The following is a 13,650-nucleotide window of genomic DNA, read 5'->3' as shown; positions in this document are numbered from 1 at the left end:
ATGGCCGTAACTAGAGCACTCCACTGAGACAGCCATAGCACAAAGATGGACTGTGCCAAGCTCTGAAGCTGAGGAAGCTAGGGCTCAGGGGAGTCACACAGTTTGGAACTAATGTTAGAGCAGTTGTTTCAGGCTTTACTGAGGGATGCTGTTCTCTACACAGAGGAAAATCAGCAACTGTTAACAGAACCTGGCAAGAGAGTTAAGATGAATAAAATTCCAAGACTTGTGGTTTTAATGATGTTGGAAGAGAAGGTAGGAAGAGAATATAAAAATGCAAATGTTTGTGTGTATTTGTGCTTATTAAGGCAAGCAGGTTCAGTATGAATCAGTGTTTAAGAAGATGAATAAATGTGTGGATGTGTGCATCTTGATTCTACACACACACACACACACACACACATACAGACACACACACACACACAAATTTAAAATGGAAGTTTCTTCCTATCTATTATGTAATTGTTTCTGAAGTTATATGCATGGAACTCCTATCTAATCAACAGAATTGAACTGCATATCATTTTATTATTCCCCCTTTTCTTCCAGCTTAAATATAAGCATTTATCATGACATAAAATCATCTCCTAGGTCTAGTCTCTGCCCACTTGTTTTTTTTTTCTTCTCACCTCTGCTTACACATTCCATCCAATTTTATTAATTCTACTAACTTTGCTAAAAATTCATAAATCTTTGATGTCTACTGATGTAGGTCAGTGGTGGGATGATTCTTAACATAGGAGAATATGTTCAATCTTGGATACCTAAAGTGAGAAAGGCCAGAGTAAACAAACTTGCTTTGCACTTCCATTTCCCTCTGGCTGATTATTAAGCAGGATTCATAACTCCTGTGTTGTTTCTGTCATCAGAATGGCTCATGTGAGACCTGTAAGGGTATGGTGGTTTTTATCTGTCCTCACAGCACTTGCTCCTGCCATGAGCATTTATGATGTGGCTTGGCAATTGCACACTTATCTGGATGCCCACCACCCTGTGAAATGGTTCCAGAAGCAGAAGCCATGCTTGCTATTTGGAACTGGACAGTCAAACAACTGGTACTATCTGGAATCTGATTCAAGTTTCAGTCTATCTATTTCCCCAAACAGTAGCCAGAAAAAATTCACATTGTGCTCCAAATTATTTTACTACTACTCCAGTGTTTCAAAATCTCCAGTGCTGATAAAATTGAATATATCTTGCCATGGTTAATTTCCCTCATCATATCCTATTTCTTTTATTGTGCTTCAAATTAATTCTTGCTACAAGATCTTTCCTGTTCCTATTCTTTGTGCTTACTAAACTTTTATTCTTTTCCTTAATGTTTTCATTGCTTTCTCTCCATCATTTTAGATTTGGCTCCTATGACTCACTCTGTAACTAACCTCTTAGTGTTTTACAATCAAGTAAGTCTTGTAGGGCAATAATGAGTTATAGTTTTAATACAGTTACAGTTGGTTATTACGTTTGAGTGGAAGTGATCTAGATGGTAGGAATCAAATCAATACAATTATATTTAGCCAATGAATTGTGATAAAGTATATTCCTTTCAGGGATGATATTGGCCTTCTAGAGACCTGCTTTCTTTCTTTCTACTAGATGAACACCAAAGAAGTGGCTACCCACATATCCACAATGATTGGGTGACAAGGGCAATATTTAAAATTTTTCCAATTTAATGCAATTTTCACTTGTGTTTTACCACAGCATAATGGATCTATATCATTCCATTTTGCTTTAAATGACATTTTACATGCTTCCTGGATGTATTTTCCTGTTTATAATATTCCTACATATTTTCTTCTCTTCTGATACATAGGACATGGGTATCATTAACCACAATTTCTGATTTTATATCTTTCTACATTTTTATTCTGGTAGCTGATTACAATTTGAGGAAATAACCATAGGAATGTTAAACTCTCTGAGGCAATAGAATTTACAGGTCTTTTCATTAAAAACTGAATTCTACCATGACCTTACAGAAGAGTAAAATAAATGTTAAATTTTATTTAAAAAACAGACTGAATTTTAGAAATTTAAACAAAAAAGAACATATGTTCTTATTTTCTTGATTTCTGTATAAGCAAAATTTACTTTATTTTTGACCCTCTTCTTGACCAAGGTCCTTCTAGAAGTTCAAAGGCTATGGTGATAAAGAGGGCAGAGTAGTCACTGCTGCAGTTGCTATTGCTGGAACTTATTATCTGTATGCCATTTGGAAAATTAATAGTTTCTGTGCTTCTATAAGAACTCTGTCATTTATTAACATTTTAACAAAATAAAATGAAGCAGATGAATGATTAATTTTAATGCCAGGTTCGTCTAGCCACAGTAGAAACTGTGTAATATAGGGTATTAGACTCTGTAAATGAGCATTGGAGACACATGGGTAAGAATAAAACAAATGCCAAAAGACATACAAAGTATTGTCTTCTGTTGAGAGTCAAAAGTGCTGCATAGCTTATGTGAATTGAGGGGAGCATATTTAGTATATAAAACATTACATATATGACCAGTTTCATAAACTGTAATACCTAATCATAAGGTTTCTGAATAGAAGACATAAGTTTAGTTTGTCTTCACTATTTCATGTTTCAAAGGAATTCAGATTCCTATAAAGCCAGAGACAACAATAGGTAAAGTGTATACAAGAAGATACTGGTAGCTTAGTTGGGAAGAACAGTGTCACATAAAATAGGATTCACATGTGAAAAACATATGTGTGACCATTCTTAAGGGAATAGTTCTGCCAACTTGGATCACCATGATGCACTTAATTTACCATTCCTGGTTACCTTCTAGCTTGTGAATGATTATAATTTAGTATTTTGTAGCATAGGCAATAGGCTATAGTGTTTAGACTTATAAAGGTACACAAAGAAGGAAAATTTATATATAAAACCCATATGTATTTAAATGTGGAGACTGGAATCCCTGTTCTGTATTACCTTGACTTTTATCCTTGCCTTAGTAGGCATTTTCTTGGCTTTGCATTGTTAATGTTTACTTCTCTAGTATTTCTTTGGAAGCCATACCAAAACTTCCCTAGTCTTAATAATAATAATTCACTTCAAAGATTGTCTTGAAAACACTTAAATAACATAAAGAAGTTATCTATTTATATCACATGGAAAACAACCACAGACACTGTAGATAAAATACTCATCTACAAATTCCAAATGTCATCCTCGCAGTAACATTTCCAGGTAGAAAAAAGGACATCTCAATTTCTTTATAGTTGCTTTAGTGACATCCGAATTTTGATGTTAAGTAAGTCTATTACTAAAATCCTTGTTTTGGGTCTCTACCAAGCCAACAAATTAAGTAGGTGGGTAATTGTCAAAACAAGTAAATTAAATAATCTTTGCTAAGAATCATAACATGAGATATGCAATTAATTTATTATGTTAAAACTTTAGTCACATACACACACACACACACACACACATATATATATATATAATTTAGAACAGTATTGGGGAATACTTTTATTATGTTAATATGATATTAGCTATTTTAAAACTTAAAAATTTTATTATACTTGCATTGTTCAGTTGTTATAGTATAAGATAATCTATGTACCAATGTTTATATCCCTTACACTTAATGTTCCCTAATTTATCCTACCATTTCATCAACATATCAGACAGTAGTATATCTGGATATTATATGCATTCCTACTTTCAATAGAATGTACAGATACAAAACTTCATTAAATTCATCTTTAAAATGATCTGCTTTTCTGCTTTGACTGTAGAAACAGAACATTGTTTATTGAAGATGTTTTACTTATTGTGTGTGTTTCTTTGCTTTCAACATTCTCAGTTTCTATTTTCTGAAGGTTTTTTTAGTCACTAAGTGCTTATTATTTCTTTGGTTATTTATTTCTTGGTAATTTGAAAGAAATTACTCCAGAAATGTCAAAAATCAAGCAAACTCTTATCAATAGGAGATTTTGTTTACATGGCTTGGAGAAAGTGCTTCAAAGACAGTACCTGAAGGCACTAATTAAGACAACAGTAAAGCATTCAACAGTCTCTTTACTCATTTATGTAAACCTCCCAGAAATCTGCAAGAGACAGTAAATATTATTTTCTCTCAATTATTCATGTTTTTAAAGTGGATTTGAAATGCTTGAATGTTTCATAGCTGTTACAGAAAATATATAATTTCTCTAGTGTAATTATATTACCCAAATAGAAAAAAATTATTCAAAGTGACAGTAAAAATCACCATTTCTCTCCTGTCTTGCTCCGTTTTCTCCTTCTTCATTTAAAATTAAGAAGTTCATTCGCCTGCTGGCTGCGCTGGGAATGAGTTTCAGTGCCATCCTGACGGTAACTGCATCCCTGATCTGTGGCGCTGCGATGGAGAAAAAGACTGCGAAGACGGCAGTGATGAAAAAGGCTGCAATGGCACCATTCGACTGTGCGACCACAAAACCAAGTTTTCCTGCAGGAGTACAGGTGAGAACAAAGAACATCCCAGGAGCAGAATCCTTTGGCTCAGGCTGTATCTGTAGCTCATCTCTGAAAAGCATTCCTAGTCTTCGGTAGCTTAGCTCACATTCTCTGAGTAACAGTAGTGACGTATCTGTTAGAAGCATTATGGGTCAGGCACCATCTTATCAAAGTTCTTTATGAACTCATGGAGGAAACGGAAGGGTTTAAGTTGATAAGCACTACAGAGACTGAATAGCAGAATTAAAATCTATGATCACTGTATTTAGGTTCAGAATCTGTAATGGAATCTCAAGGTCAAGGAGGCATGTGCTATCTTACACTCAGTAAATGTCACAGGAGAAGGTGGGTAGTACATTTTAGTTTACATCTGCTTTCCTAGATGTTTGTCTAGTGTCTGCCATTTGAATCTGATTATGTTGAGAGTCACTGTCCGTACTGTTGTATTTCGTAAAGGTGTCTATTAATGACATTTCCAGGTTTTCCTACTTACAGAGGGTTCCTATTGAGATCCTACTAACTTATTTCTCTTTCTACGCCTGATGATGAGAGAAAGTTAGGACTTATCCTAATATATTTGAAAATAATTGTGTTATATTCAATGGTGAAATCAAACATTGGAAGAGTTTCTGATAGGTTTTATAACATAGTATTCTGTGGGTTTCACGATATATTCTTGAGTCACTCTAGAATTTCCCTCTATTGTGAAGTTGCTTGTGTGTGGCTCAACCCTGAACTCTCAGCTGTCCTCCTTTTTGTCTGTGTTACAAGCAAGAAAGGCAGTAGCACATAGAGCCTTGTGTTTCTTCCCTAATCACAATACATTTGTCACACTGAAACACTGAGATAAAAAGAAATATTTGTCCTCACCATAGTGCTATACAAATTGATTCTCCTAAGGCCCATTCCTATTGAAGATGGCATGAATCCCAACTGGTAACTTTCCAAAAATATTTCTTCGTACATAACATTTTTGGTTTTGAGAATTTCTTATATGAGTACTGCATTTGAATCATCCCCCTATACTCTTCCCGATCCCTCCTATGATCTCCCAGCCATTTAAAATTTGTGCTATTTTTTCTTTGAGTCTCTCTTCGTATATAACCTATATAAATACAACCTGCTGGGTCTATTTATTGTTGCTCAAATATATATGATGTTAGGGATGCCCATTTGGTATTGGATGATCATTTAGGGACTTTAGCCCCTAGTAAGACTGAATCTCTCATTCTTAGCACTGATTAATTGCCTCTAGCATTTCATCTTGGCATGAGGTATTGTGAGATTTCCTCCACACACATTGGAATGTCAAGTGGTGTTGCCATTTTACTGTTTTTGTTTAGGCAACCATATTGTTGGGATTTCACCAATTCAGTCCCTGTCATACATAGAAGACAACCTCCAAAAGACTTGCATATCCTCTGCCTCTTACAGTCTTTCTGTTCTCTCTTCCACAATGTTCCCTGAGCTATATGTAAGGAGATTGTATTAAAGATGTATTAGGCAGGTCAGGGGACACCATTGTTAATTGTTGTCTGCACTGTGACCAGCTGCAAATTGCTGTGAGAGACTCCATTTCTGCCAAAGCAATTTTCTTTGATGAGGGTTTAAAGCTACACTCAACTATTGGCATAAGGGTAAGTATTTAGAATTGAATTATAAGTTACACTGAGGTAGAAAAGTGGCAGTATTATACTCTCAAATTCCATGGCCATATTAGAGAGGGAAACATAACTACAATACTGACCTTGAAATATGCCTGTTGGCCGGGCGTTGGTGGCGCACACCTTTAATCCCAGCACTCGAGAGGCAGAGGCAGGCGGATCTCTGTGAGTTCGAGGCCTGCCTGGTCTACAAAGTGAGTTCCAGGACAGCCTCCAAAGCTGCAGAGAAACCCTGTCTCAAAAAAAAAAAAAGAAATGTGCCTGTTAAGGGGGCCTTAATTCCAGTTTAAAGTAATTGGATAACCCCACAGATGTAGTGCCAATATATTTTGTAGTTGCCTTGCCCTGCTGGTAATTGTAGTGGGTCATAGGTTCACATTGTAGTAGGAGTCTCAGCTGGGTAGGACTCATGATTGCTTTTTTTTCCCCCATGGAAACACATACAACACCTTCCTGTACTATAAGTGCTGGTCCTTGAGGGGGATCAAGCTTGATTCCTTCAAGTCCTGTGTTTAAATATCTATTGTCTTAAGCAATAGGGACACAAATTGAAATTCTTGTAGTCAACCAAGGGCTATTTAGTTTTGTTTCTATTATATATTTCTTTGATCAAAAAGTCAAAAGGAGATTTCTCATGTTGGGTGACGAAGCTTTTGGTTTTTGTTAGACCATTTATGTGTCTTGTCGTTAGGATTATTACCCCAATTACCATAATTTCAAGTAAACTATATATTATGTTTATAATATGTATTCATATATATAATTTACAATTTTAGATAAACATGAATTAATGATTCATTCTGGCTTTTGCAAACATCCCCAGTGTTTTTTTATTTCTTCTCACTCTAATTCCTTGTGTATTGCCTTTCTTTGTAAACCTTGGCAGATAGTTTTGCTGTGTACAATTGTCTAGACTGGCATCTATGGTAATTTAGATCTTGAAGTACATCCTTTCAAAGCCTTCTGTCATGTAAAATTTCCATTTACAAAAGATGTGTCATTCTTGTAGGTATTCTTTTACATGTGACTTATATTGTATCTTGCAGTGCTTTTTCTTCATTCTGTATATTTAGTGTTTTAACTATTTTATGTGTGGGGTAGTTTCTTTTCTGGTCTTGTAATTTGATGTTCTGCATATTTCTTGTATTTTCATGAGTGTGTCTTTCTTTAGTTTGTGGTAGTTTTCCTGTGTGATTTTAGTGAAGACTTCTATGCCATTGACTCAGTATTCTTCTATAACTGCAATTTAAATATTTCATCCTTTCATGGTGTCCCATATACTTTTCATATTCATTGCTCATGTGGTCTAATTCTTCCTCTATTTTATCTTCAAAACCTGATATCCTCTCTTCCACCTGATTCATTTTTATAAGTTTCTTTTCTTCCTCTTTTTATTTAAGTTAGAAGCAAGCTTGCTTCACATTGCAATCCCAGCTCCCTCCCCCTACCCTCCTCTCCTGCCCTCCCTACCATTTCTCCTAGTGCCCCACTCAATCTCCACTCTGATCCCCAGGGAGGGTGAAGCCCTCCATGGAGGATCTCCAGAGTCTGTCATTTCATCCAGGGCAGGTCCTAGGCCCTCCCCCCAAGAGTCCATGCTGAGAAAATCAGAAATGGAAAGAGGGTCATAACAACAGACACTGAGGAAATCCAGAGAATCATCAGGTCATACTTTGAAAACCTGTACTCCACAAAAATTGAAAATGTAAAGAAATGAACAATTTTCTGGATATATATCACTTGCCAATATTAAATCAAGAATAGATAAGCAATTTAATAGATCTATAACCCCTAAGGAAACAGAAGCAGTCATCAAAAGTTCCCCCCCCCCCCCAAAAAAAGCCCAGGTCCAGATAATCTGGCCTCAGTGCAGAATTCTATCAGAAATTCAAAGAACAGCTTATACCAGTTCTTCTTAATTCAGACCAAATTATTTGAGGGTGCTATTTAAATTTGGAAAACTTAGATGTGAATCCTAAGATAGGCTGTTGTTTCTCCATAAAGAAAGATATTGTTAAGCATCATAAACAATAGAGTAGTAACTCATCAAAGGATGAATGACTGAGTAACGTGCAGTCAGTGGCTCTAACAGCTTAATTGGACATAAGGAGTTCTGAGATTCTACAGAAGAGTACATTAGAGAATACAACCAATTGTGCACTTCCGAGGAGCTAGAGAGAGAACTTCAAATTTCCTTAACTAAAGATAATTATTATAACTTTAGTACTGAATATGCCACATAGTATAATCTGCACATTATGAATTGTGTTCATGTGTTAAAATTGAATGCTATATTCCCTAAATATATGTAATTCATGTGTGTCTATTTAAAAATGTTAATGACCTGTGAAAGTGCATCCTGCAGCCCAGTGTTCGCATTTCAACTATGAAGACCTGATTTAGAATCTGGGAACCCATATAAAAAATATGAGCATGGTGGCAAAGACTTGCAATCCAACTCTGAGATCGAAATAGGCAGGTACATGGTGAGTTACAAGTCAGTGAGAGACAATGCCTTTTTTAAAAAGTGGATTTGGGCTGAGGAATGACATCCAAGGTTGTTTGACTTTCATACATACACACATCCATACACTCTGCAATTTATTTAAAAGGAGCTAAATAGGAGTATAATTTTTAGCTATAAAACCAATAAAATAAGTTTTAACTTACATGAACAGAAAATACATATGAAAAGATAAATAATAAATGAGACGGCTAGGAAAAACTTATTAGAAAGTTTCATTGCCCTGTGCTTGATATCCCAGTGTAGAGGTCAGTGACAATCTGCAATAACCACTTACAAACAGCTTCTTATGGATGTAATTCACTTAAAAACTCAATTATGAGGCAGTTGTTTGGCAATTATCAAAAAACTGGATTCTTAGCGGCACTCTTATGAGATTTGTATTATATCTTTAACATGTTTATATTAAAGATGTTGATAGCCAAATTTTCAAGGGCATCAAAATTTATTGTGTACAATCTATGCTGTGAAAAAGACTGATGCCTCCTTTTGAAAAAGTAGCCAGAGAGGTGATAATTTACCCACCCTGTACCTGAACCACAATCTGTCCCTTAAACACAGTGGAACACAGCATATTAATATTTGGAAGCCATAACTCACACCTTCATGTTAATGTTGACTATACAGTCCTATATGGACATTAATGACATTAAAATACATTATGTATATAAACACTCATCTAAAGTTCGCATACAATTATTGTTCTTTAGAAGTTTCTAATTATGTACTTAAATTATTAGTTTACAAACTAGAAGACCTCAATGAACTTTTCAGATTGTCACTTCAGAACTGAGGTTTATTTTAAAAGAAATCTCAAATGATAGTTATATTGTTTACAAGTTTCTTAAGAACATTTATATTTTTTATTATAATGGCCTTCTACACAGATTGCCACTAATTAGTTTTCAAATGTATAACCACTAAGATCTCTTAATTCTTATTAAGAACATTGTGAGAGGAAAAACTTAACTAAAATATAATATAACCATGAATATTTCAGAATATCTTATCTCAAAGGACCAGTGTCCTGTCACGTCTGGTCTTTCCAACCTGGATCTGTAAATAGTACTAACTCTACAAATATGAAATTGAGCAGAGAGGTGAAATTAATTTCTCCATTATGTGGGAAGGCAATTCTTCAGAATGGAAACAAAAAACAACATTTAAATCAAAAAGGGATGTCAAGTTTGTGGATAAAAATGCTTCCTGGGTGAAAAGGATGTGAAATCAACTCTGCCTTACTATTTTGAGGTATTTATGAAAAAAATGTAAAATGATGTGTACCATGCACAAAGATATTCAGGGTCATTTGTTTTGCTTTTTTCAGATATAAAATATGGAAACCATGGATTGTTTTATCAGTTAGGGGAACTGCTAGATAATCACAGTGCAGTCACACAATGAATAATTGTTGTTCTTTACCACATAAGGGACACTGTGACCACAGCAATGACTTTAAAGGAAGACATTTAATGGCATGTGTTATAGTTCAGAGGTTCAGTCCATTGTCATTATGGTGGCACATGGCGATGTGCAGGGAGGCACATCAGTTATCAGAGAGGTTACTGAGAGTTCTTATGACTTGACTCACCGGAAACAGGAAGTGACCTGTCACACTGGGTGTGTTTGAACACATATAAGGCCTCAAATTCAACCACTACAGTGACACACTTCTTCCAATAAGACAATACCTACTCAAAGAGGGTCACACCTCCTAATCGTGTCATTCCCAATGAGCGAGCTTATTGGGAACTAATTACATCAGACCCCCTGAATGTGGGTGCCAGTGAGGAGGGCTTGGCATACTTTGTGGCCTTGGGCACTAGGTCAGTATGTATCTCATCATCCGAAGGAACTTTGGGAGCCCATTCCACATGCAGGGATGCTATCTCAGTGTGGACATATGGGAGAGGTCCTATACTCTGCCGCAGATGGTATGACAGAATTTGGACATCCCTCATGAAGGACCTCACCCTCCCTGAAGAGTGGACTGGACATTGAGTGGGGGTTTGGGGCATTGGTAGGGGATGGATGAGGAGGGGAGGGAGAGGGAGCTGGGATTGACATGTGAAGCAAGCTTTAAAATAAAATTTAAAAAGAAATTTATTACCACAACAGGCAACACCTTTTTAGTATTAAAAAGCAAAGTGAACTGAGAAATGGGGTAAATAATGACTATTTAACAGATGAATCCTCTCACCAATAATCTAGAATGTCAAGCTGGATGTTTGACTGGGTTACATATTCAAAGTGAACACATTCTCAGCTCTTATAACGATATCCTACATGAATATGGGGACTGAGGCCAGCTTCACTACTTGAAACCAGAAACTGGAAACTCAATATGTATACCTTTGAAAGGAAAATTGGTATCCACACGTCTGTAGCACACACACACACACACACACACACACACACACACACTTGTTTATAGCACTTGCTAGCTACTTCCTAGGCTAATGACCTCACTGAAGTCATGTGTTTAAAAAAATGAAAAAAAAAAGTCATGGAAGTTCAAGGAACATGACTTTGTTATATAATTTGAAGTAATAAAAATATAACTTTGTTTGGTGATAAAATCCTACCAAAAATCAAACATCCATTTCTGAATAGTGAATGCTACAAAGTGGGGGTGGTGTGAAGGAGAGGCTGTGGCACATGAAAATAGACATATGTGACCTTCTGGAGGGAAACACAAATCTCTCATTTTGAAGCAACTGTAAACTAGTATAGAGGAAAACTATCTATAAAAATGAGTCTACAAAATTAGACATCACAGAATGTTACTCATGAGTAAATGAAATATAAAATGAAATATAAAAATTAAGAGGACTGGTTCTTTTTTGTGACCACACTACTTGTCTGTACATAGCACACTTCTTGATGTATAGGGACTCCATCCCTATAATTTAATCACTTCCCAAAAGTCCCATTTCCAAAACTCACTAGGATTTCACTATGAATTTTGCTGAAACAGGAAATATTCACTTCATGGAACCCTTAATTTAAAAAAATGAAATGCAAAATTTTAATTGGGTAGCATACCATTTATCATCTTTTGGGTGAAAAATATTTACCTAATAACACCAATGCAGGTGTGTGGGGGGGTGAAAAATTGGGTGTGACATTGAGTGTTTAAATGTGACTTCTTAAAATTCATCCACAATCTCACCTGAAATAATTCATCATATGGATAAATGTTTATTTAAAGAGTAAAATAAACATACATTATCTTTTAAAAAATTGATACCTTTGATACTCTTAAGTCATTTCATTTGTGAAGACCCATATGCCCTTTGGCAACCTCATAAATATGAATTGACCTATGTTTAAAGTCATCTTTCAAATTAAAAAATAAGAAGTTGCATAATATATTCCTTGGATATAATCTTAAATTAGACATGAGCATCAAATGCTTTAAAAAACGTGTATGAGAAACATGTATTAGTGGTGCATGCCTTTAATCCCAGCACTCTGGAGGCACAGGCAGGCAGATCTCTGTGAGTTCGAGGCCAGCCTGGTCTACAGAGTGAGTTCCAGGACAGCCTCCAAAGCAATACAGAGACACCCTGTCTCAAAAAGCAATAAATAAATAAATAAATAAAACACATATATGTGATGTTATTCTTGATTGACAACTTTACTAAGAATTTCTGGAGGGAATGGTAATCGACACTTCTACAATGAACAGTTCTGGGTGTGTGTGTGTGTGTGTGTGTGTGTGTGTGTGTGTGTGTGTGTGTGAGTGTGTGTGTGTATGGAAAGCCCTGGAACATTCACTAAGTGTGTAGCTAAAGGAGACTCAAGTAGAAGATAAGAACACCATCCTTGGTGGGAAAGGGCTGGGTGAAATGAAGAAGGAAATAAAATACTGGTAAGCAGAGACATCCTTTCTCTCACCTTCCTGTCCACTTCTGAGAGGAGATGAATAATCTCTGCCACAACTCCAATGTCTGTGGATTCTGCCTCATTATAAGGATAACATTAATGCTGCCATGGATCACTGTGTGAAACCTCTAAGGACATGAGACAATATATATAATTTCTCCCTTTAAGTTATGCTCACAGGTATTTTTCTCTCAACACTGACAGTAGTAGCTAGTATAAGCAGTTTGAAACCCAAATACTTCCAATCATTAAATAAAACATAGTAGGTGTATTTAAAGTTTTATAGTTAAGTTAAATAGGAATTACTGTCCAGTAAAATTTCAATAATAAATTTAGAAACTGGTTCCTTTTTTATAGCAGCAAATTTGGGCAGAATAATAGAGTTCAGATATCTCTTCTGCTATCTTCTCCTGCCCAGTTTTATCCACCTACAACAAAACAGTGCATTTGCTACAATTAGTGAAAACAAAGCATTGAGTCACACTATGCAAATGCCATGTGTTCCAGCAGCATTTGCTGTTACTATTGTACATCGATGGTGATGAGAAAGCATGTTACTATATGCATTCACATTGTCTCACAGAATCCTCAGTCCCTCACTTGTTCAACCTTATCTCCCCCTTTGCCCTGGAACCTGTCAATCTTCTTATTGTCTTAGCTTTTCCGATAGCCACATATCTGTAGTCACACAGTGCAGTGTCTTTTCATATTGCTCGCTCTCACTTAGAGGCTTGACCTTAAATTTCTTCCATGTCTTCCCATAGTTTATTCACTCCTTTCATTTTACACTGACAACAATCTACTTTCTGCTTGTACCAACATGTGTAATTCTTAAAATGTATTAATCTACTGATAAAGATCTTAATTTTTCTAAGTTTTCATGATTGTCAATTAAATTGAAACAAGAATTTATTATTAAAACTCATGCTTGGACCTTTATAAAGATTTATAAGACACTGTCAGTTAGAAACATAAATTATCCTGAGGGGGCTGGGGAAGAGGGCAGAGGTACAATTAGTATAGAGACCCATAAGGTAGAGGTATTTTCAGTAGCAGAACTCATGACTGTTCAGTGCCATCCTTGTGTTCTGTGACTACATGTTGAAAATGGTGA

The 13,650-nt window shown here is 35.8% G+C and overlaps 1 protein-coding gene across 6 annotated transcripts in view; it reads left to right on the top strand.

Moving 5' to 3' along the window:
* Positions 1-13,650, top strand: part of Lrp1b (LDL receptor related protein 1B) — a 1,890,041-nt gene that overhangs the window by 1,163,888 nt on the left and 712,503 nt on the right. For 5 of the 6 annotated variants that reach the window (XM_040745299.1, XM_040745301.1, XM_040745300.1 and 2 more), the window contains exon 21: positions 4,284-4,466. In XM_040745299.1, the coding sequence (XP_040601233.1) occupies positions 4,284-4,466 (183 nt within the window). The remainder of the gene's footprint in view (positions 1-4,283; positions 4,467-13,650) is intronic. The other variant, XM_040745298.1, reaches the window with a different exon arrangement.

The sequence above is a fragment of the Mesocricetus auratus genome, unplaced genomic scaffold (assembly GCF_017639785.1).
Source record: "Mesocricetus auratus isolate SY011 unplaced genomic scaffold, BCM_Maur_2.0 Super-Scaffold_100004, whole genome shotgun sequence".
Taxonomy (NCBI): Eukaryota; Metazoa; Chordata; class Mammalia; order Rodentia; family Cricetidae; genus Mesocricetus; species Mesocricetus auratus.
Note: the sequence above shows the minus strand (reverse complement) of the source record. Positions and strands in the feature narration are given on the sequence as shown.